This window comes from Arachis hypogaea, chromosome 20 (assembly GCF_003086295.3).
Source record: "Arachis hypogaea cultivar Tifrunner chromosome 20, arahy.Tifrunner.gnm2.J5K5, whole genome shotgun sequence".
In the NCBI taxonomy this organism is placed as follows: Eukaryota; Viridiplantae; Streptophyta; class Magnoliopsida; order Fabales; family Fabaceae; genus Arachis; species Arachis hypogaea.
The window spans coordinates 116,599,646-116,624,138 of NC_092055.1; the positions used below are offsets into that span (position 1 = coordinate 116,599,646).

Below are 24,493 nucleotides of genomic sequence, written 5' to 3' on the forward strand. Positions count from 1 at the left end.
TGGCCTGGAAGCGAATGTCGTTTCTTGCGCCCACTCCAAATCAGCAACTTGTACCAGCTAACATACCGGTTACACGTAAGTAACAGTACATAATTTATTGGAATTTGACTTGTATTTTATGTATATTTAACTAGCAATACGTAATTTAAACTCTGTTATAATGTTGTGTATTGCAGGTGGAGTCATCATTCATGAACCAAAGCGTGGATGTCGAGGAGCGTGGCGTCTATTAGGTACGACATAGACTACATAGATGAGGTCAGTATCGGTATTAATTTATAAGAATAAATTACGATATTAATAATCTAACGGCTCATGCAATATTTTACAGTTTGTCTAGAGGCCATACATTGGCATCATCATACCTGCCGAACTACATGCACACCTTGATGTGTGTGACACAGTAGGACCGTTGGTTTCACTCGAGTGTATCAAATGACTTCCTACGAACTAAGTGGTTCGCCAGTACAGGTATGCATAGTCCCCCTCTGCCTACACAAGCCATCCCAGTTGAGAAGCATTGCTACACTCTTCGGCGAGTACAATGCCATGACTGGAGCATGATACGTGCTGAATGGATACAACAATAGGAGAATCGCCGCAAGATTCAATTGCGAGAGAAGCATCTACAACCAATCGCCAACTTTAGCCCTCTACTGATTATAGGAGTTGGTTCCTTGGTTTATTCTGGATGTACCTGAGGTTGTCAGAGTTCATTCCTCAGCAGCCACCCCAGCACGCTTGTGCTAGCGAGCCTCCATACTCTTCCGTGTAAATACATCATTCAACCGGTAGTATGTTGCTCAGACAAGCGCCAAGATAGGAAGATTTTGGGCACCCTTCAACACTAAATTAATGCACTTGACAAGGTTCGTCGTCATGTGACTCCATCAATGTCTCTCGTCAAATGCCAATACCCACTAGGGACGTTCGATGTTGTCGCACCAACGAGTATATGCCTCGCCTCATTCTTGCAACCTCTTGTAGTTGACGTTGTACTCTTCCACTGTCTTTGAATACCCAATGTTGACCACAAGCTTTTATAAGTACATGGCCTTTAATTCCCTTAAGAAGTTACTACCTATGTGTCGAATATAAAATATCCACCATGCTCTCAGAGGTTTCCAATCACCTCCACTATGATTTACTGTTGCTCGAATTGACTCATGACGATCGGAGATTATACCCATGCCGTCTCCTCTTACGACATCCCTTCGTAAATTACCAAGAAAAAAGTGTCACGCATTAGCGGTCTCACCCTCTACGATGGCAAAAGCAACTGCAAGCAAAAGGCAACCTTTATATTTTCCATATAGCTGGGTGCCATCAACTTGAACCAGCGACTTGCAATATTTGAAAGCTCTTATGCATGGATTGAAACTCTAGAATACCCGATGAAGTATCTTAACACCATCCACCTCTTCACTCATGTTATACAGGGGTCGTGTTTCTATTTGGACTTGTGAACTAGGCATCTTCTAAACCATTGCCAAGAACTACAATGGCAAAGTTTGGTAAGATTCTTCCCACTCACCAAAAATTTTGGCTATCAACTTCTACTTTACCAACCAAGCCTTTCGGTAACTAATAGTGTAGTTAATCTTGCCTAAACTTCTGCAATTATAGATTTCACCTTTATGGATGGGTCAGATTCAACCAATGGCTTCATAGCCTAAGCAATCGTGTTTGAGCCCAACTTGAAGTGATCATGTGAGATTGTTTCCATGGAACACGTGTGCCTCCCGTTGTATCTCTGAATCTCTCAACAAGCTTTCTTCTGTATCAAGCTGGCTCGGATAAGCCAATCGCACCCACGTTCATAAGTCTAGCATTTTGCATAGAACGTCCGTGGCTCGGATTCATAAATAACGTAATCGACTCCTCTGAAAATAGTGTAACTCCAAATTGCCGCAATGACTGATTTTCTAGAACTATTTTTCATTCCCATCCTGAACTCCCCATCCTCAGGATCAGTAACACCTATAAAGTAAATAAATTGTCACTCACCAATCCATCAAAATAAAATTAAGGAAACATACTACCCATTGCTCACGTACCTATGTTCACATATTCGGGGAACTCCGGTGCATATATGGTGTCAAGATCCAAGCTACGCATAAAAGGTGAAACGTCAATCGATTGACTCACTGCGGGTGGAACCACTAATGTTTTCGCGACTGCCTCACCACCCCTATCGCCGTCCTCGTCCTCATCACTAGCTTCATACATAGCTTTGAACTCCTCATCGCTATCATTATTCATTCCTTCATACACTTCAACTCTGTCATCTTGCACACTGGGTCATGTTGAATCTCATCTGCAGCTATATGTTCAAACTCAACATACAACTCAATCCTTGGATGTTGCACTTGAGGTTGCTGGTGAATATGAAACATCCACTGAATACTTGTTTCATCAACAATCGGCATAACCTCAAACTGTACCAAGCCGCCAAATACAATAACAGGACTCCTGTAGAGAATGTTGCTCACTCTCTTTAAAATATCACTCTCTGTACTCTGACAAAGTTCCGTATTGTAGTTCTGCGAATGTTATAGTACACGGAACCACAGACAAAAATGTATTCTCACACGCAAAGCTCACCTCCTCATATGTGTATTTCGTATAACCCCACCGTTGCGGTAAACTACTATATTTGCAGTGTCCCGCATTACACCAACAGTGCAGGAAAACACCTCTCTTACAGTGAAATAAAATGGTAACGAGTTTCAGATTTTATAGGCAGAGGATTCACCTCACAAGTTACGTGTTACAATGCCATCCAACCAGCATTTGACACACATCCAACATGCAGGGTGCGTGTTGCCTAGATGGTTGCCACGTACACAACACGCATGGTGCGTGTTGCTCTGGATTTGGACACGTGTCCAGCACACTACATACGTACTGAGTCAGCACGTAACCTGCATGTTACACTTGCACCTGCTATATCTGTAACGTCTACTCACCTGTATATACATGCGTGTTGCTCTGGATTTGGACACGTGTCCAGCACGCTACATACGTACTGAGTCAGCATGTAACCTGCATGTTACACTTGCACCTGCTATATCTGTAACGTCTACTCACCTGTATATACACCAAAAAGCTCTATTTCCAGCAAAAACTCACATCTTTTCTTTATATTAAAATTTTTTAGCCAAAATTTTACATAATTTTAATATTAAAAAAATTACATAATTTTATTATCCTAATTGCGTTGTCAAAATTAACAGCTTCATGTGAACTCTGTCGCAAACTATTTCAAGTATATTTGAGCATAGTTATTAGAACCGGACCAAACCGACCAGTTCGACCGAAAAATTGAAAAATCGGTAACCTAGTCGGTTCGGTTAGTAAAACAAATCGGACGTGTAATTGAACCGGTCAACGGTGGTCAAATTCATTGAAAATTGGCCGGTTCGTGCTTCAGACCGCACTGGATCCGCGTTCGAACATGGAGCATACTGCATGTTGTGCCTCCTCCTTTGCCAATTGCCACTACGCCATTTTGATTGTCAATATTATATGTTACAAAAAATATATATAATAAATTATAAATAAATTTTTTTTATCCTTTTAAGTATGGATTGACATAGATACCAAACAAAAAAGTAAGTAACAATACATGATATACAAACATGGCTTAGGATTCGGTGGTCCAAGAACGTTTGGATCACTTAGTGGTCCCATAACAAAACATGTTTTTTACGTTTTTTTAATAACTGCTACATAGTCCTTTAACTAATTTTAATTATAAATTGACCCCATATATTTTATATAATTATAAAAACGATTTTTTATTTTATAAATAATTAATTTATCATAAATCTATCATGTTCATTAACAATCAAAAACAAAAACAATTTTTTGGCCATTACAATCGATTAAAATATTAAATTTGATTCGTCTCGTTCGCAAGGAATCATAAAATTGTGTTTTCTGCAAAAACCAATCGATTGGAATAATGAATCAATCGATTGAATTATATCTCAATCGATTGGATTACATTTTACCACTAAACAATCGATTGAAAATTGTCAAAAGCATGGTTTTCGCATAACTCAATCGATTGGTCATACGATCCAATCGATAGAACGATGAATAAAAATTGGATTTTTGTAATTCAATCGATTGTTTAGAATTTACAATCGATTGAATGCTTCAAAACAACCTGGGTCTCACCAAATTCAATCGATTGCTTTTGTGACTCAATCGATTGAATTTACCCAAACAATATGAATTTGTCAATTTCAATCGATTGTAGTGTGTGTGAATTCAAATTCAATCGATTGAAATGATAATTCAATCGATTGAAACGCGATGTATTACGCCTATGTCAGTCTTGTTTTCGTTTTTAAAAATTATCTTTTTATTCATCTATCTTATCTTTAAAATTCTATCTTCCTTTTTTAAGGTTTTATTTTGAATTAGATACTCTAATCTTATCTTTTCCTTAATATTAACATTATAAATTGGTGAATAATCCATCACCAATTATTCAATCCCACCATTAAAATCGTGTATCATTCTCTTTATAAAAAATTTCATTGTTTTTCTTTCGAACATCCATCCATCTACTGAATATCCAATTTTTTTTATTTTTTATCCGTCTATTTAATATCCACTTTTTGTTCATCGTTAATTGACAATCACCGTTTGCGGCAATCAGCAAAGGTCCAATCAATTTTTTTCATTGTAGTGTTCACGAAAACAACATGGATTTGCCAAATACAATCGATTGGTAATGTAATCCAATCGATTGGAAGGTGATGAAGTTGAATGTTTTGCCAATTTCAATCGGTTGGTAATGGTACCCATTTACTCAATTAATTGGTAATGTTCTCATTTTTCATAATTCTGTAGGATTTTGCACAATTTATTCTATTTTACTTTCATAAATCACAAATAGGTTGTACAAATCCTCATTAATCTAGTCACCAAAAAAAATCCTCATTAATCCAATTTTTTTTTCAATCACCATGATCAGGATCTTATTATCTTCTTGCACCAATATCAATGTATTAACATAAGAACAATTTTTATCACTTAACTTAAATCATTGATCCTGTAGTTTGGTCTAGTTTGGACGAAGGAAATGTATTTCTACTAGTATTAATTAAATCCAATTTTTTTTTAATCACCATGATCAGGATCTTATTATCTTCTTGCACCAATATCAATGTATTAACATAAGACCAATTTTTATCACTTAACTTAAATCATTGATCATGTAGTTTGGTCTAGTTTGGACGAAGGAAATGTATTTCTACTAGTATTAATTAAATCCAATTTTTTTTTTTCAATCACCATGATCAGGATCTTATTATCTTCTTGTACCAATATCAATGTATTAACATAAGAACAATTTTTATTACAACTTAAATCATTGATCCTGTAGTTTGGTCTAGTTTGGACGAAGGAAATGTATTTCTACTAGTATTAATTAAATTCGTGATACTACATGACGAAATTATTTTGGTAACCAAGTTTAACCAAGTTGGTTCAGTAGCTTATTGGTATAATAAAAAACAATTGATTGAGTAGATTGGTACCATTACCAATCGATTGAAATTGGCAAAACATTCAACTTCATCACCTTCCAATCGAATTGGATTACATTACCAATCGATTGAATTTGGCTAAAACTTCAATGTCATCATTTTCCAATTGATATTGTTTTCGTGAATTCAATCGATTGGAAAGTATAAACAATCGACCTTTTTACCATTCTACCTTACAACTTTCAATCGATTGTTTTGTGATATAGTGTAAACCAATCGATTGAGTTATCATTCAATCGATTGTTTTGAAAAACCAATCGATTGAATTTCAAGGAAACACGATTTGGAAGCCATGGACGAACGTAACGAGATCAAAGTTAATTTTTTAATCAATTAGAATTATTAAGATGAATGGAGGATATAATTGGTTGTTATTTTTGTATTTGATTGTTAATAAATATAATAGATAATTGATAAAATAATAATTTATAAAATAAAAAATTATTTTTATAATTAAATAAAATATATGGGGTTAATTTGTAATTAAAATTAGTTCAAGGACTACGTAGTAATTGATAAAAAAACTCCAAAAACATGTTTTTTACTTGGACCACTAAGTGGTCCAAAGGTTTCTGGACCACCGAATCCTGTGCCTACAAACATATTGATATATTAATTGATTGTGTTATCTTTTGTTTTTTCTCATTCATTTATATTGAGAAAATATTTTGTATTAATCATTAATTTATTATCTCTTTTTGTACTATAAATTATATCTAAAAATTAATATTTGATTGTTATTAATATATTTTTAAAAATATATATTTAACTTTTAATTTATATTTTTATTTAATTATGACCGAATCAACCAAATAAATCAGTAACTTACCGGTTAAACCAGTAATCCAATAACCCGGTCGTATAAGCAAATCAATTACCGATTCGGTTATCTCAATTACCGATTCGGTTCTGATAACTATGTATTTGAAGATGAGGTGCCTAATTGCCTATGTAGGGCCGTTAACATTGAATATGAAATTAACTTTTGCATTAAGGTGACTTCTGTACTTTTCAGAAAGTAGACTGGAATTAAATCTTTTTTACTGAATGACAAAATAATAATAATGATATAAAATAACTACTATTTCAATAAAAAATTTAAAATTTATGAAAATAAATAAAAATAAAAAATTGCTATTTCCAAATAAATGATGTATATTTCTAAAATTCATTTTAACACATCTAAACAACGATACTCTTTTAAACTCGTTTCTTTTGAATATTTCTAAACATACATCATTTTTGTTTAAACTTCCTAAGTAAATCAAAAGGGCACAATACTGTTTTAAATCTATTTCATTTGTAAGGAGTTTAATAATGTTGATGAAGAGTGTTACAAGGTACAACAATATCCGACTAAAGAGGCATTGCAACTAATCTTCCAATACAACAACCCCAGCATCAGATTTTTGTGTGTTATCATTCAACCCGTCAATCTTACTTTCATCCATTTCTATATCATCCTGCTTCCCCGGAAGAATTGGGGACTGACCATTCTCCTTTCCCAGGTTTGTGCGGCCTTCTTTTGCAGAATCTAATTCTATTTCCATATCTCTACTCTCATTGTCAACAGTGTTATCCACTTTGCAGTCATCTGAATGCAATTTTGACTTGTCAGTGGCGGTTTGATCTGGTTGTGTGGGTGTTAAAATTCTGTGCATATCTTCACAAATGGTTTCCAGTGGCGGAAAATTCTTCGTAACACTCACATCAGCTGATTCTCGAGCCAAGGATGCTCTAACTCTGTCAATGGGGTTTTCCTCCACTACCTTGCACATCTGCCAATAAAGAGGAAAGAACGATGTTGCAGTAATATTATCTTCAACCACTACTACTCATGAATGGTGGAGAAAATGTTTACCTTATTGTAAAGGTGAACCAATTCTGATCGATTTGGATCATTATCACAAGCAAGTGAAGTTTCCTCTGCAGCTGGAGAAAATGGCAATACGAGTACACTTCAATTAAAATAATCAAAACTAAACAGAATGACAGAACATCGGAACATTCTTGCATACTCCAACAGTCCAGAATTTGCTCTAACATTAATATGACACACACACATTCAACTTGTGTGCTCCACATCATATTTCTAGTTGTCTAGATTAAATACTCTTGGAGTATGCAAAACTTCCTCCTTCCTCCTTGTATCACCATGGCATTAGTATCTGATGAACAACAATAAACACGTACTTATTGCTTTTAGTCGAGGCAGTTGATCAGTCATCTGGGTGTCGGTGTCCCCTAATTTATAGCTTGGAAAGTTTGTCGCCTTGGGTTCACTTTTAGGTTCTTCAGTTGCCACTTCACTTGCTTTTGGATCACCCTACAAACAAAGTTCAAGATGAGAAGTTAGGCCCACAGGCGAGTCATACAAACCTTTCAGGGGTAAATGATGCATTTTATATTGTTGTTCAAAGAACACCAGTAAACTGTATAAGCAAGAGCATATGTTACTAGCTTGAATTGTCTGCAGTCCAAATAGAAGAAAAAAGTATTAAAAGAAGATATCAAACTACAGAACAATAGTATACTCACAAAGTATTCTTTCTGGTACTCAGCATTGAGACCCTTTTCCAAGAGAAGGACCCTCTTTTTTATGAACTCAACCTGTCTCCTCTGCATGTCTCTAAAATGATAAAATATGTTGGAGTCTTGATATAACTGTGTTTGGTTCTTAGCTTCACCGGAACCTTGTGCAGCATCAGCTGTAACATCCGTCCCACCATTTTCCCTGGATTGGTTGCTGGGAACTTCTGTATTTAACAAATTTGTGCCATTTTGCACCTGCGAACCAAGTTGCCCTGCTACTGGTAAATTTATGATAGGAAGATTCAACTCCTGACAGATAAGCTCCTGAATTCTGATATCCTTATCGTCAACAATCGACTGCCATTTCCCGTACCCATGCCTTAAATAGAAAATATGTATGTTACAATGAATACTTCAAAAATGTATTCCACAGAGGTTATTAACAACAAAAAGACATATCATCAATAATACACAACAAATCATAGAAATGACACAAAGCAGAAGAAATTGATATCCCAGATATAAACACAAGGTAGACATAGATACATAACTGGGGGCACACAAATTTTTGAAAGCCAACATTATGCTACTATTTCTTGAATTATTAAATGAAACAATACATATATCAGAAGACATACTTCAATACAGCACGTAATAAAACTAAATCATGCTCCTCCTTCCATATCTTTCCACCCTTCAGTCCTGGATAGCGTAGTAAGATGTCATCCGTAAACAGTGGCGTTCCAGGGTTTCGTGATGCAGACTTTACCTGTCATTACAAGTCCCCAAGTGGTGAAAAAAAAAATACAAATCATCAGCTAGCTTAATATCAATATCACCTCAAAAACCACATCAAGTGTTAGGACCGCAACCCAACAAGCTTGCAACACACATAACAAAAACAAAATTCTAATTATTGTAGACCCCATAGTCTTCCACTTCAAACAATCCTGAAAATGCTTTCAGCATTTTCCAAGAGTGGGAGCAAAATGTATTATACCAATGACAAGCAGTTGGAATTCAGAAAATCCATTCAAAACTTACTTTGTCCCTTATCAGGAGCAAAAGTGCAATCCTTACAAGTACATCTTGTATTCGCAGTCCCTCTTTGGGAACACCATCTACAGGAGAGTACATCAAAGAAAGATTAGGAAACAGAAGATATGGTTGAAAAGGAAAAATGAAAGACATAAATCGTACCAGTGAATGTAGATGAATCAGTAATATCTTCAGCAATATGAGACAAGAAAAGAGTTCCATAACTGTAAAATGGGGGAAAATAATGACTTAAGGTGCGACATAAATTGAGACAAAAAGTAAAATTATTGAACACTCTTTAAAAATGACATCATAACATATAGCATTATTTATTGCAAAGCAAATTCCAATTGCCCATCCAGCGACAAAATAAGCTCATGCCTACAATCTAACATGGCAACAGAATATAAATTGCCATTTAGAAAGCACGTATGGTACTGAGGGAGAACCCAAATAAACGGTTGGAAGGTCAGGGATTTCCTCGGAAACCCCCGAAAAGTGAGAGGGTACTGGAAAGTCAAAGTCATAGTGACAGCTACAAGAAGCCAGGAATATATCGTGGAAGATTTACCAAAGGAAATAATACCATTTAGGTTGTAGCTTTTAAGCAGCATTTTATTTCTCTCTTGAGCCAAAACTTTTAGAAGCAACAAATAGAGAAAAAAAAAATCAAAAACAAAAACAAAACATCCCCACATGCAGTTAATCCACACACCAATTGATTACAAGCTACCACTTATCAACTGGAGCATACACAAGATCAATTGCATGAAATCCAAAAATATAATGTTAATCTTAGCAGTATCCAAAGAAACATTATAATAATAATACTCTTTGATTTCTTGGTAAGTCTTCTGTTTCATGCGGGAAGTAAACTCCTTCCAATCGAATTCACCAACCCCAAACCTGTAATAGACAGAGTCACACACAGTGAGATAAACCAGAGATATTGCCAAGGAAAAGCCTTTATACAACACACGCACAAAATGACAACCAACCTCATCAAAATTTGCACAAATGCAGCCCTCTGATTTTGATTGAAACCAAGTACTCTGAACGATTTCCCTTCACCTTCCATCAGAGGAAGTGGCTCACCGCTATCAGCTGCTCATAATTTGAAGGGACATGCACCATAATCAAGGACTGATAATCTAAATTAAGAAAATCAAATCAATAAATATTGATACAGACCTCGAAGTTTCTTTTTATAAGGCCTTCTAACAGTAGTAGCACCGGCTGAATTCGATTCACCATCGGTAAGCTCTGCTTCATAGTTGTCATCTTCACCATCAGAACTTACATCTTCCAGGCCGGCAAGGTCATCCTCCTCTACAGATACCATCTGGGGGAGCCATGTAATGATAGATACTTCACTAACAAAATTAAAGAGAGGAGGAAGAGGAAGGGGGGGGGGGGGGGAGATAGACAAGGAAACCATGGGAGAATGAACTGAAGTGAATGATTATTAACAAGTAGGGAATCCACTTCTCATCCATGATCATTGATCATAGTTGTGTAATATAATTATATCATTTTTAAAAGAGTTTTGGTGCCCAACATAGTATTGGAGAAAAGAATAGAGAAATGTATTGATGAGAAAAGCTGGTTATTAAAATTTAGTATTAAATTTTCACCAAGTGACCATTTCCTATCATTAAAAGCGTTTGATTTCAACAAATGATCTTTAACCCTAACATAAAAAATAAAATAAGTGGTCAAACTTCAAAAATTTGGTAGAAGTTTTTATTTATTGTAAGTGGATTTGATCCCTTTCCATGGAATAGGAGGACAGAAGATGGAGGTAACAATTGCCACAGGAAGTATTATGGTAGAAAACAATATTTGGAGAAACAAAATAGATATTAGCAGTGCTGAATGTTATCTCAGACAAACGCAGAAACAGCAAAAACAGGTATTCTTTCCTTTGCAAACTAATACAAAAAATATAGTGTTGCGTCAACACCAAAGTCACATACCAGCTTACGGTTTCGCTTCCCTTTGCCCAATGCACTAAACTCCTCAACTTTATGCTCTTGATATTTATCTTTTAACAACTCCTCCCAGTAATGTGCTCTTTCTGAATTGTTCATAGTCTCCATTGCACGTTTTTGTGCGGCCTCCTCTGCTGCAGCCTCAATTTCATCAATATACTCAAAATTTGCCACCTAACCAATTCAGCCCATCCAAACAGAAAACCAGATCAGCATGATGATAAACAGATTTTGCGGAGTCCGGAAAACGTAATTGAAGCAGAGTGCTCAATGAAAAGAACTACTAGCACTTTCCCAATCACAATGTTCCCCAATCCTGACATAAGTAGTACTTTTAAAACATGTTTTCTTTTGAATAAACCAATCGTTACACTTGTACTCCTCAGTAGACACTCCATGTGTTTCATAAAATTTGTCATAAAAGAAGTATTAGTTGTTCATTTCTATAGCTACACATTGTTAACAATAGCTATTTTAATTTTGATTCAACATTTAATTTAGACTTTTTAAGTGGCTCAGGAAAGAGAAAATTCATCTCAGGAATGAATATGCAATTAAAAAAAAAAGATATGTTGATAAAGAAGAGCAGGCAGAAATCTTTAGCCACAAAAAAATGTGTGCAATTCAGAGAGAAAATTGAACAATTGAGGATCCACAAGAACACATATAACCATTACATTGACGGCTGCAAATTCCAAAGGCAAATACTTATGCATTCATGTTATTAGACCAAGAATAACATTTCATCATAGTAATACTTTGGAAAACAAACAAATTAATCCAAAATGTAAAATGGTAGTAAATCCTTTTCGGGACAAATCAATCCAGTTTTAAATCCACATTCATCTAGGAAGAGAAAACATGAAGCACACAAATATATATTATATGTAAATTATAGTATTGACCTTAAAATTCTTCAAAAACCCATCATCGTCTTCATCATCCACGGTAGCCTCTTCATCTCCAGCTTGATCACGATTCAGCAATCTATTATGAAGAAATACACATGAAATATAATGCAAAGTAAATTGTTATTTTATGATTGAGAAGTAGTATTGATTACCTATCAATAGCAGCAGCATCATAATGGATCTGGCGAGATTTTCCTGCTTCATCATTTTCATCAGCAAATAACTCCTTTGACCCATACCTTATGATGTCATCCAACTCTTCCTAAGAACAAGTAACAATCAAAAGTTACTGCCAAATCTTTGATAAGACTATTCTTGATTATGCTCTAAACATTCAATGAATCCTAAAATTCATATTCCATACCAAAAGCCCCGTTGCATACTAAAGGCTTCTTCACTTTATAGGAAAAGAAATTTTGTTCAAGTGAAAAAAAAAAGGGATAACAAATATCAAAGAAGGGGGGCATCAAATGAAGAGCCAAACAAAATATTCATGCTCTCTTCCATTTGACTTAGTTAGAAGTAAAATCAAATAATTTGCTCGTGTTGGAGCATACAAAGAAGCTATCAATATCCCAATTGGAAGATATAATATATAATATATAAACAAGATGTAAACAATACAAAAGAATAATAGAATAATTAAATAAGTACAGTTAAAAATTATTTAAAATAAGATAATCTGAAACAAGAAAACATCACCAACTCAGTTTGAACTACCAATGAGACTGGTAACTATTACCATTGGCTTTAATAGTATTACCTGGTTGATGTTTTGAGCCTTTAACCTCCCTACAACCAGGTGCTCCAACACCATTTTCTTCTTTGTCATCTGCATCATCCTTTCTTCAATGGTTCCTCGTGTTATAAGCCTATAAATCAGCACCTACAATGCCAGAACTGCCATGAAATAGAAAGTCAACATAATAACCAACTGTGTATAAATGAAATAACTCAAAACCTTGTTAGTTTGTCCAAGACGATGAGCTCTAGCCATAGCTTGTAAGTCAGCATGAGGATTCCAATCACTGTAGAAAGACAGTTGATCAAATGAATTATAAATCAGCATGAGGATTGTAACCATTAGATTGCAGCTATTCTCATTTGTTTGCCAAAATGCAAATGGATTGAAAATAGTATCTGTAATTGGGGGAGATATTGAAAATATATTTCTAACACAAGACGGTAAAACTTGTTTTATGGACAATCAATTAATATCTATTTCATCAAACTATTATTCAACACGATAACATGAAATTAAAGGTTGACCTGTCATATATAATAACCGTGTCAGCAGTTGCAAGGTTTATCCCCAATCCACCAGCTCTAGTAGAGAGAAGAAAGCAAAATCTTGAAGAATTTTTTGCATTAAAACGATCTATCCTTATTTGTCTTTCAGCTCCACCAACTTTGCCATCTATCCGTTCATACTGCCAATTCTGGTTTAGAAGGGGGTAAAATAAACTAAGTATAACAAATAATAAAGGTTGGAAACCATTAGGTTTATATCGAAGAATAAAAACTTATGTCAACCTTGTAAGAACAGTAATCTTCAAGCAAGTCCAGCATGTGTTGAAATTGGGAATATATGAGGACTCTATGTCCTTGTTCTTTAAGCTTCACCATCATCTTGTCCACCAATTGCAACTTCCCCGATGTTTCCAGAAGTTGTCTGGTGAAAAGAAAAGAAAAGCTAAAATAGTGCAACAGGATAATACAGTTGATAAAGTACTTACATAATTATCGATATTAATATAGTGCCCTTCAACATGATAACAAAATCTTCATTATAACTACAGAAGCTAACAACTTTAGAACATTAATATAGTGCCTTTTAACCTGAATGCCTCTTTTGGATCATCAATTTCTGGTTCAACTCCCTCTAGCATGTACGGGTGACAACAGAGTTTACGAAGTTCCATAACAACATTGATAAGAGAAATCTGATTCAAAAAAAAAAAAGTACAAAAACAATACGTTTTGGCTCTTTCCGAGTAAAGCTATGATTAAGAATAAACTAGAACGGTAGGCTCATTATAGAACAAATCTTACTTGTGCACCACCACGACGAGTTAAAATCTGATAATTACGGGTTAAAATTGCCTTATAGTATTCTTTCTGTTTGCTGCTCAAATCCACACGTAAAATAAGCTCCTTTTTAGGAGGTAGTTCCTTCATGACATCTTTCTTTACTCCTGCAGAGGCATCAAAAACTTGAATCAACAACTCAGGAATACACATTTTTAACAAGATTACCATAACTTGGTTTAATGTATGAATTGCTAAACAACAATGCCTCTGAGAACCCACTTGAAATTTCAATGGATGCCAAAATTACAACCACCATGTCAAGTAATCTGAATCCAAAGCAGCCCCATGTACTTTAACTTAGGGATAGGCATCAGGCCAAACAATACTAGTAATCACAATGCCACATTGCAAGTATTGACACTGCATAGTGACCTAGACAAGAAAATTAAGCAAATTTGCAAAGTTTTTCAAGATTAAGAGGAATACTTCGTAGCAGATGAGGGGCCAACATTTTATGAAGTCTTGAAATTTGTTCCTCTTGATTGATATCCTTAAACTCTTCCTGGAACTCCTCTAAACTTCCAAACTGCCAGAAGTCAAAAAGGTCATAAGATATCCTTAACTTTCACAAGAAAGTTCAACATCTTATTTGTGGATAAGCTGACTAACCTTTCCAGCATCAAGGAAGTGCATAAGCATAAAAAGTTCGTCAAGGTTGTTCTGAAATTCATCAGACAAGTTGCACCATAAGTTCATTTCAACTTCCAATAGAAAAAATCAACATATGAAACCACAATGCATTACTTGATAAGTAAATATTCATAGAACAGTAGTTTAGTGTACTTGTATAATTAGAAAAGAAAAAGAACAACCAACACAACATTTTGGGAAGCAAAGCGAATACTACAGGAACAATGCTGACATCTTCCAAGAGCATAAATTTGCACAAATATGATGTTCTAGGCAGCCAGAAATACAAAATCTCAACTCAGTCTGAGTCACGAGATTGACATAGAAACAAAATACAATCTGTCTTTCCATCATTTGACTTCAGATATTTTCGATGGATACTTTATGGATACAAGTACGCTTATTGGCAGTAGAATTTGACTTTAAAGTTGCTTAATAGTTGATATATAAATGAAGATATGAATTGCAGTGCACATTTTATCATAAAAGATACAACCTCTCAATAGCAGCATGTAGATTTGCCCTTGTCTATATTTCAAAGTAAATTAGTAACATAAAATAATATTATGTTTGAAACACTCCTATACCACAGCTATTCACAAACACCCCACTACATGGTAAAGCCAAAAACAAAAAATGTCATGTCAAAAATACCAGGTATTATCAAGGTAACAAGAATTTAATTGAAGAAAGCCTAAATACTTGTTATATTTCAGAAAATATATGTACAACTCAAAATTAAACAATGCTCTAAAATTTACACAATTCAGGTCTATAAAATAGAACTCTAGGTATTAGTTGGTATATGCAAAGACCCAAAAAACAGAAAACAAGCTCAAACAATAATACAAAAGCATCAGGTTTGACCAATACAAAAAATAGGACATAATCACCCAATAAAGAAGCAATGGACGCGTATGGCAGAACATCTCAATGTAAAGTAAACCTGAAGAGGAGTCCCAGTTAAGAGCACTCGATGTCTGCTAGAATATTGCTTCAATGAAGAAAATAATTTTGAATCCTTATTTTTCAGACGGTGTCCTTCATCAACTATCTAGATATACACAGATATAAGGGGATCAGAACTATGCAGAAACCAAGAGGATGAAAAAAGGTAATTAATAGAGTCAAGTGCAAACTTAATATCCCTCGTTCTGATACTGACGTGGGTTATTGAATCTTACCATGCACTCCCATTTTATAGGTTTCAGTGATACTGTGTCATAGTTGATCATCTCATATGAAGTCAAAAGGACATCAAACTTAATCCTATCTTGCTTGCTTTCGCTACTTATATGACTAGATTTCTTTTTCTTGATCTTCTGTTTCTTTGGGAAGTAAAATTCATACTCTCTTATGACAGAACGGGCTTGGGCAGATCCAACATACATAACCTGCAGAAACAAGTATACAATTAAAAGAGTTATTGCATAAACGGCAACAATACTACTCAAACCCATGATGCGTACGACATTCATGTGAGGTGCCCATGTTGCAAATTCACGTTCCCAGTTCCGCAATGTCGAAAGTGGAGCAACCACCAGATGTGGATAAACACCCTCTTCAAAAAGAGATGCTAAGAATGCAATACTTTGTATGGTTTTGCCTACATGTGAAAAAAAAAAAATCTCGGTCACCATGGTGCCATAACACACTTCAGCAAAAAATTAAAATCAAGGCAGCAGGAGGGGAGAAATCATAAAAGGACAGTATAAACCCAACAGGATTGGTTCAGCTAGTATAAATTAAAGCACTTTGCATGACATGCTTAGGGTTGTCTAAGTACCACTTCAAGCCCTTCTTGAGGCTTGGAGCATATATTGCCGCCTTGAAGGAGATGCTATCCTATTAACTTTAAAAACCTGAAAAGAGGGGGGAAGAAATAGAGAGAGAAACAGAATACATACCAAGCCCCATTTCATCAGCCAGTATAACATGAGTTTGCTTGGACCAAGAGAACCGCAAGAAGTTCAAGCCTTCTAGCTGATACGGATGTAGCGTACCTTCAATAATGTGAAAACAAATCCGGCAATCTTTATCATCAAAACAGGGAATAAACAGAATATATACTATTTCCACAAGATTTGATTTGTCGTAAAATATAAAGCATACCGCCTGAAAGAAACTCAGGGCTATGTTCAAACTGTTGAAATTCCTTCTGCTGTTTCTTCAATTCAACATCATCCTTAATACTGCTTCTTTGCTTCATGGAGGCAAGTTTGCTGGATCTAGACCGGAATTTATTGAATCTTTCTATTTCTGGTTGAAATGCTGAAATATCTGTCTCAAACTCCCAATAGCATTCATCATATGGAAGCTCTTTCCATTTCACAAGATATTCCTTCTCATCATCAACACCCCTGTACCAATCATATAAAAACACAGTCCCCAAAAAATAAGCATCTGTTGACATGTTAAAGCAAAAGCTGATTAATTGGATGCTAACAAGTCATTAGATGATAACAGAATCATTTGACAAGAATAAATACATCAAGTGCAACGAGATGGGAAAAGAGAATAAGATACAGAAAAACGTTTTCGATCAACCTGCAAGCAAGTATTCGATCAACTGTAGTCCACTCAGGTCGAATGGCAACAAAGTCTTCATCAGAAGTATTGACAGATGCCATTTGACGATGGAAATTATTCACTTTGGTCCTTAAACGAGGATAAGCCTTGAAAGCTTTCACAAACTCTTTCTCTGGAACCCTAAAGAAAAAATATACTCAGGAGGTAAATTTTAAATACCCAAAAATAATAAAATAATGAATCAAACCTTAGATTAGGCATAATATAATTTATATAAAAAGAAAAAAGAGCACAAGTTGGGAATGGAATGTAATATGATCAGCACCCCAAATGTTTAGTAGACACTAAAACACAATGTAGGATAAGCTCCCACAGATTTACCATGTGCAGTGCAAGTACGAGAGTCCCTTCCACTTAACAAGGTATTGTTTCACAAATATTTGCTTTGATCCTAAATTTGTGGCATCATCATCAGCAGCTACAGTAGGGCGCATCTCACAATCTAATATTTTATCAATATCATTGAGTGGGCTAACCTGAAAATTTGAAGAAAAGAAAAGGAGTACTGTGATCAAGCATAGGCTAATAAACCATAATTCTATTATTATATATTATGAAGCATAAGAACTTACACATTCAGGGCACCTCCAGTTGTCTGGAATGGGACCTTTAATTGGTGGAACTAAACACTTGGGATGGTAAGAATAAGTGCATGTATCACAGTTCAGAAGATTGTCACTTTCTCCACAGGCTTGACACAAATTTTCTTTCTATTGATAAGGAATAGAAACATCAAATAAAAGTAGGGTAATAAGTAGACAAGCAACATAAATCTGAATTAAAACAATGATTGCTGAAGCAAAACGGAAGCAAATAACATACCGTATCACTTCTATCTATCCTCTCAAATGTTTCCTGAGTAGTCCCAGGTTTTCTTGGCAAAAAATCGGCATCATCATCAGAATCATCCAAATTATAAATTGGCTTGCGCTCTGATCTTACACGAAGCCTCTCAACCAAGCTACTCATGTTCTTGCAAGACTAGAAATCCTGAAGTGACCAGGAAGAAGAAAGAACACATTGTTAAGTCTAACCCAAGCCGTGAACCAAGAATCATCCAAAGCAATACAATAAGACAGAGCAGATTGGCATTTTAGAAATGAAATAAGCATAATATATTAAACAAAGGAACCGAATGTGTGAAAAAGAACCAGGTTTAATCGACTCCCATTCACAGGTCAGTCTATGTATGAAAAATTGCCAAAGTCCTCCTAACGGAAACAGAACGGACCAGCTGCCCACTGTCCCATCTTGTTGTTACCTGACATGAAGATAACACATCCACACACTCCACGAAAATCCCAGCCACAAATTTTCAAACTAACCTGTGACAGTGTCACCCAGATTGGGAAATCCAATGTGAATAGCAACAGTAACACAGTCGTTACAACACTCAGATTGGTGGTGGCAAAGGAAAGCCATGCCCAACAACAGGAAGGGAGACAAACTACCAAAAACAGGCCTGAGGATGTGTTGCTCTCATTTTGGGGTTCCATAAAAAATTGGTGGCCTGCCAACAGGTCATCTGCCACTATTGTTACATGCAAGCTTGTCAATCCCAGGTCGGTCTTATGAAACAAGTTTGTACCTGTAATTGGGATTGGGAACATTGACATCATAAAATCATGCGATATAAGGTGCTAGTTTGCAATTTTGACAACCATGCTCACAGGACCTTCTCATATATGCTCAGCACCAGTACCAAAGCATGACATCAGACATGGGCGGTTTCTTTAACTCCCTTCCTAACTACGCTTTGCTCAGTCCATCTTAGCTTTACAATCCCTAATCTTCCTCTAATTGGACCAGCATTCCCTCTTATTCCTTTTTTAAACCTTATATTGAATTGCCATCATACCAAGTTTATAACCAAGTATATAACGAAATCTAATTAAAGATGGAAATGCACATTGGTAAATGGTAAGAAATCGATAAGAATGAATATTGTGACACTGCAGTTATGTCAATAATCAATTTCCTTTTCTATCCTGCTGCATTTCTACCTTTGCCGTGGTGGTTGGTTACAAACCGAGAGGTTATATGTTCCTCCAGTAAAAATATTTACCAAATAGCACTTTTCGAATAAACACACACAGTTCCAGATTTCAAAACAAGTGTGCTTCAACATTTACAGCACAGTAAAATCAGTAGAAACAAGATGCCAACAAAATGGTTCCAAGCTCAAGCTAAGAATCTCATGGAGTATTCCAAGTCGCAACAATTTGAAAAAAACTACGAAACATTAAGAGTAATAGCCGTTAAAACAATGCCACGCAGAGAAACAACCAAGAAATTGTAGAAGATCAACATGCTATTGTTAATTATTAGCGAAAATGAAGTGCATCTGTCACAAACACTTCACATTTACCGAATCAAAGACAGAAACCCTAAACCGTGCAAAAACGCATCCAACATTTCCCAGAACAAAGTCACGGGAAAGCGAAATTATAAGTTAATCAGCTGAATTTGTAGCTGTGAGTGATAGAGGTGAAGTGTGCTACGAGAATTCAGAGGGAGACGTACCGTGGAGTGGAAGATTTTCCGGCGATCTGGTTCGTGGAGCTTCGTAATTTCGCGGGAACCCAAAACCTGAGTTGAGAGGAAGAAAAAAGAAAGAAAAGAAAGAAGAAATGAGAAATAAAAGAAAAGATTAAAATTAAAAATAATGAGAGGCGGTGAGGAAGAAATAGGGTAGACTTACAAAGACAGTGACGAGATTAACAGCCACGACGAGTCTGTTTTATATCCAAGAAAATCCGGATAATCAACCAAACATGCACTGAAATTTTCGATGGAGAAATTGCATACGATTAGCGTATATATTACTATTATTTAAATTAATTAATAATCAATAATATAGTATATAGTATTAATTAATAAATGGTAATGACGAAAGCTCACGTGCTTCCTTTTTCATTTTTCTCCCCGAAATAACAATCTAATTTACTACGTTCTTACGAAATAAAAGTTTATACAAATATTTTATATTTGATTGTATATTATATTATATATTATACATTATTAGATCGTAAATAAAACTGAATCACAATGTTTGATAGATTATCAATACGTTATTAAGAAATACTAGGTGAAACAAATATTTTTTAACCAAGTTTAATTAAGTCGTAAATTTATGTACACATGTAAATTTGATTATCAAAATACTTAGTCATATAACATTACTCATATTTTTTTAGTCAATTAAATTTAAAGTTTAATATTAGTTAGTTTACAACCCACACAAACAACCACCCCCCCCCTTTCCAAAACCCCAATTTCTATACAGATTTTTCATTTTTGAACATCATTTTGGTTGATGAATAAAATGTTTATTCTTAAACAAAAAATTTAGGTCATGAACAATTTTTTAATTATCTTTAGTTCATTTTTTATATTCTCTTTTCTATTGTAAACGAAGAAAAAGTTGAAATGGAGTTATTAACTATTCATATACTTATGAGAAATCGTTAGCTGTTGATAATCAGTTAGCCTTTTTTTTCTTTTTCTTTTTTTCTTTTTTTTTTTTTTTTGTTATTCTAAATAGATGTTTAGTAATTAGTATACATGGATCCAAGTTACAACTGTGCAAAAACCCCGATTGCATGCTCGACTCAGATTTCGCATTTCTCTCCCACCCCCTCTTCTTTTTACTGTTTTCTTTTGGGGCTAACTATAGCTCAAATTTAGGCAAATCCAGTCTTGGGACACTTCCCCTGCTGCTCTCTCTATAGCATACTATCCGATGCAAATTGCAAACAAATACCACGTCTCCCACGAGTATACCAATTATAACTTACAAGCACTGTGAGTTGTGACCACTGGCCAATACATATTCTTTCATGGTTTATACTGTATTCCTGCGTAGCATGCTGTGCTTCCACCACATCGCCAAATCCGTGTAGCTTATTACAACTTACACACCGAACCACACAATTGCAGAATGCAGAGCATAACCTAAAGGACAATAAAGTAAAAATAATGAATACTTCATCTTTGATCTAAAGAAAGATTCCTCCGACACATGACTAGACATCACTTTACTGCGACAAATTTTGGATTTACATGTTCAGAGTTCAGACTGTTCTGATTCTTGCAATGAGGAACAGAGACTTAGAAAAAATCAGGCTCACAATGATTACAAGTAAACAAGCTAAAACTAAAAGGAATCATCATCATAAATTATTATTGAAGGACTAAACTTAAGTGATTTACAAAGAACTCAAAGGGCTAACAAAACCAGCTAAGGTTTTTTTCAGTTACAGTTCCAAACAAGGATGAGAAATGTTACAGGTAAACAACAACCATTCTTTTTGGCAGAAAGTGTACACAAGTAAGAAAGAAAAAGAGAGAAAAAAAAAAGGACTCACACTTAGACTTACTCTTCTTACTCTACAACCAATTATAATTTCTTTCTTTCAATTAGTTTGTCCATTCTCAACACCTAAACCATACAAGACACCAGCATATTTCTCCGTGGAGCCACTGAAAAATGTATCCCTCAACTTTCTAAATGTACAAGAAGTGAGTAAGCTATCCGATCCAGCTTGATGGCACACACCAACTCTCTCAACATCCAACAACTCCGCGAGCTTGTTCAACCCACCATGGAGACTGTTGCAGAACTTCATCAAATGCTTGATATCATACAACATCGGGAAATACATCTTGATCAGTTCAAAGAACCCTGCCTGCGTATCCGGCAAGCTTCGGCACGTCAACAGCTTGAGGAGGTAACCGAAGTCGTAACCGCTATGGAAGGTTACCCAACTCACACCATCGTTCAACACGATCCCCGATGACATGAGAAGCTCCCCGAACCGGTTCACATCAATACCTTTTTCGTTGTTCTTCTTGAAATCAATGCCACATTGGCGCAGAAGCTCGATCGAATCGCTGGCGAAGATGTCCTCGCTGATGTTGAACTCACGGAAGTTGAATTGCCAGATGCAGGAGCTCTCAGTGCCACAGGTGGGGAGGTTGCCGTGCTCGTCAGAGAAAGTGAGACCTAATTGGATCAGCTTCAACATGTCAACGTTGTCCTTCAAGGTCTGGTAGTTGTAGTCATTGATATTCTTGAAGTTCCCAACGGGACGAAGAACAACACCGGGGAATTCAGTATCCATGGCGACATAGTTGTATTCGTCAACGATTTCACGGATCAAAGCGAACTCCTCCTCTAGGTTATCGTTCCATACCTCCCTGATTTGAACCGAATCGCCTTTCGGTAAAATCGACATGTCCAACTAGAAAACCCTAACAGATCGATGAAAATGGAAGACAAACCCAGATCTGCAAGCAAAAACACGAGGAAGCCGTTCAGATCTCAAAAAACTAGCAAATCCACAATGAAAATCACGCGTATTTCGTTCCACGTAATAACGAACAAACAGATCAACAAGCGGAGAAACAGAGAAATGAAAAATCGCGAAACCTGAAGGGGATTTCAGCGGAAAGAGCTGCAAATCGTGAGTTGCCGGTGGAGATTCAACTAGATCTGACACGGGAAGGAAGCGTTAGGGCACGAGAAGTAGCGACAAAGAGTTCGGAAGTGAAGTAGGGTTGAAGTATGAACCCTAGAAAGAGAGAGAGAAAAGAAGTGGCTCGAAACTGCAAAGTGAAGAATCAAACCTTGAAGTTGCGTGAACGAAGGTTGAGGTTGGCGGATCTGAAAGTTTGAATCGGAGATTTTAGGTTCGGAGGATGGGAAGTGACAGGTCAACGGAGGAGGCGATAAGAAGAAGAAATGGTCAGGGAAGAGGAGCGCAAGGGCGAGGGTTGAGACCCTGATATGTAATGCGTGTGAGAGAGAAGAGGGGTGGGGTCGTTTTGGTTACCAACAACTGCACGGGAGGTGTCGTTTACAACTTGGCTCGGCCAATACGCGATGCGACAATATAATGCCAGTCGTTAACATATGTCCTCAAGCAAAATTCACCGACCTTCTCTTTTATTTCTTTTTTTTTTTTTATATATGATTTGTTATTTTTTATTTATTATTTCCTTATAGTTTATTCGATTAGATATATCGGATACCGGATTTGATTGATTGACATGATATGCTTAGCATTTTTTCTTAGTAACCTTTAATATTAAACCCTATACCCATATTACCACAGTGCTAATTATTAATTAATTTATTGATGTTTGAATCCTTGGAGCGCAACCTAATTCGGTCTTGAGATCTCTGTGTTTTGCTCTTTGGTAGCTCAAATAAGTGTATATATTTATCAGTGAATCACAGACACTTCGTTGAATTACCGTATTCGTATATCAGATTTATTTTGGACATAATATTCATCTAACATACGTATTTGTTGTTTCAAATTGTATTTTAATGAAGAATAAAAAAAAATTATTAGACACGTTTGGACACACCTAAATATCATCACATGTAAGCGTGTCCAATTTTATCCTTAACATATATTCTTAAAATAAATTTAGATATAATATATATTATTATTTATTAAAAAAAATTATTTTAAATACTTGATATAATTAAAATAAGATATTAAAAATAATTAAAAAATTAATTTATATTTTAATATTAATAAAATATCAAAATATCATTACGATTTATCTAAAAAATACATTATATTTTATATGTATGCATGTCCCCATGTCTTATAAGATTTTAAAATTTCTATGTTGACATGTCCCGTGTCGTGTCATGTCTCATGTCTGTGTGAGTCCGTGCATCATAGACATTTACAATACAGTATCGAAAATATATTGTTTTATATTTTTTCATACTTTTGTCCATAACTCAAGTTCAATTTAATTTCTAAACTTATATGTAAATTTTAATTTAGTTCTTAAGATTTTAATTGATTTTTTTAATTTTCAAATTTTATAAATATAATTTATATTGGTCTTTAGGACAATTTTGGCATAAAAAATTAATAAAAACAATGAAATATCATGTTAAAACTTGTAAAATAACTCCGTTTTAGTTTTAGCATTTAAATAGTTTAAAAATGACATTGAATCATCAATTTTAGGAGAAAAATTTCAATAAATCACTTACGAATATTTTTTTGAACTATTTAAATGTCAAAACAAAACCAACGTCGTTTTACAGAGTCCAACGTAGCATTCGACTGTTCACATAAGCGTTTCATTAACGTTTGTGGGTCCAAAGTTATTCTAA

The 24,493-nt window shown here is 35.3% G+C and overlaps 2 protein-coding genes across 3 annotated transcripts; both read right to left on the bottom strand.

The window, feature by feature from the left end:
* Positions 1-6,845: 6,845 nt before the first annotated feature.
* Positions 6,846-20,152, bottom strand: LOC112785258 (CHD3-type chromatin-remodeling factor PICKLE). 2 transcript variants are annotated; one of them, XM_025828718.3, is made up of 32 exons: positions 20,048-20,152; positions 19,870-19,935; positions 18,169-18,336; positions 17,919-18,056; positions 17,668-17,822; positions 17,305-17,466; positions 16,870-17,117; positions 16,665-16,760; positions 16,227-16,363; positions 15,942-16,151; positions 15,704-15,811; positions 14,737-14,787; positions 14,554-14,653; positions 14,089-14,231; positions 13,876-13,979; positions 13,570-13,708; positions 13,306-13,475; positions 12,998-13,064; positions 12,800-12,922; positions 12,189-12,298; positions 12,031-12,112; positions 11,111-11,299; positions 10,326-10,476; positions 10,133-10,238; positions 9,966-10,040; positions 9,297-9,358; positions 9,141-9,217; positions 8,735-8,865; positions 8,103-8,475; positions 7,758-7,890; positions 7,426-7,496; positions 6,846-7,342 (listed from the first exon to the last, which is right to left on the bottom strand). In XM_025828718.3, the coding sequence occupies exons 3-32, from the start codon at positions 18,313-18,315 to the stop codon at positions 6,938-6,940; spliced, it is 4,263 nt and encodes a 1,420-aa protein (XP_025684503.1). In that variant the 5' UTR covers positions 18,316-18,336; positions 19,870-19,935; positions 20,048-20,152; the 3' UTR covers positions 6,846-6,937. The 2 variants fall into 2 exon arrangements, with proteins under 2 accessions (XP_025684503.1, XP_072085842.1); XM_072229741.1 differs by having other exon boundaries at positions 18,169-18,934.
* A 1,351-nt stretch (positions 20,153-21,503) lies between these two features.
* LOC112785259 (probable CCR4-associated factor 1 homolog 7) lies at positions 21,504-23,338 on the bottom strand. Its single transcript, XM_025828720.3, has 3 exons — positions 22,975-23,338; positions 22,778-22,840; positions 21,504-22,635 (listed from the first exon to the last, which is right to left on the bottom strand). The coding sequence occupies exon 3, from the start codon at positions 22,581-22,583 to the stop codon at positions 21,762-21,764; it is 822 nt and encodes a 273-aa protein (XP_025684505.1). The 5' UTR covers positions 22,584-22,635; positions 22,778-22,840; positions 22,975-23,338; the 3' UTR covers positions 21,504-21,761.
* Between the last annotated feature and the right edge of the window lie 1,155 nt (positions 23,339-24,493).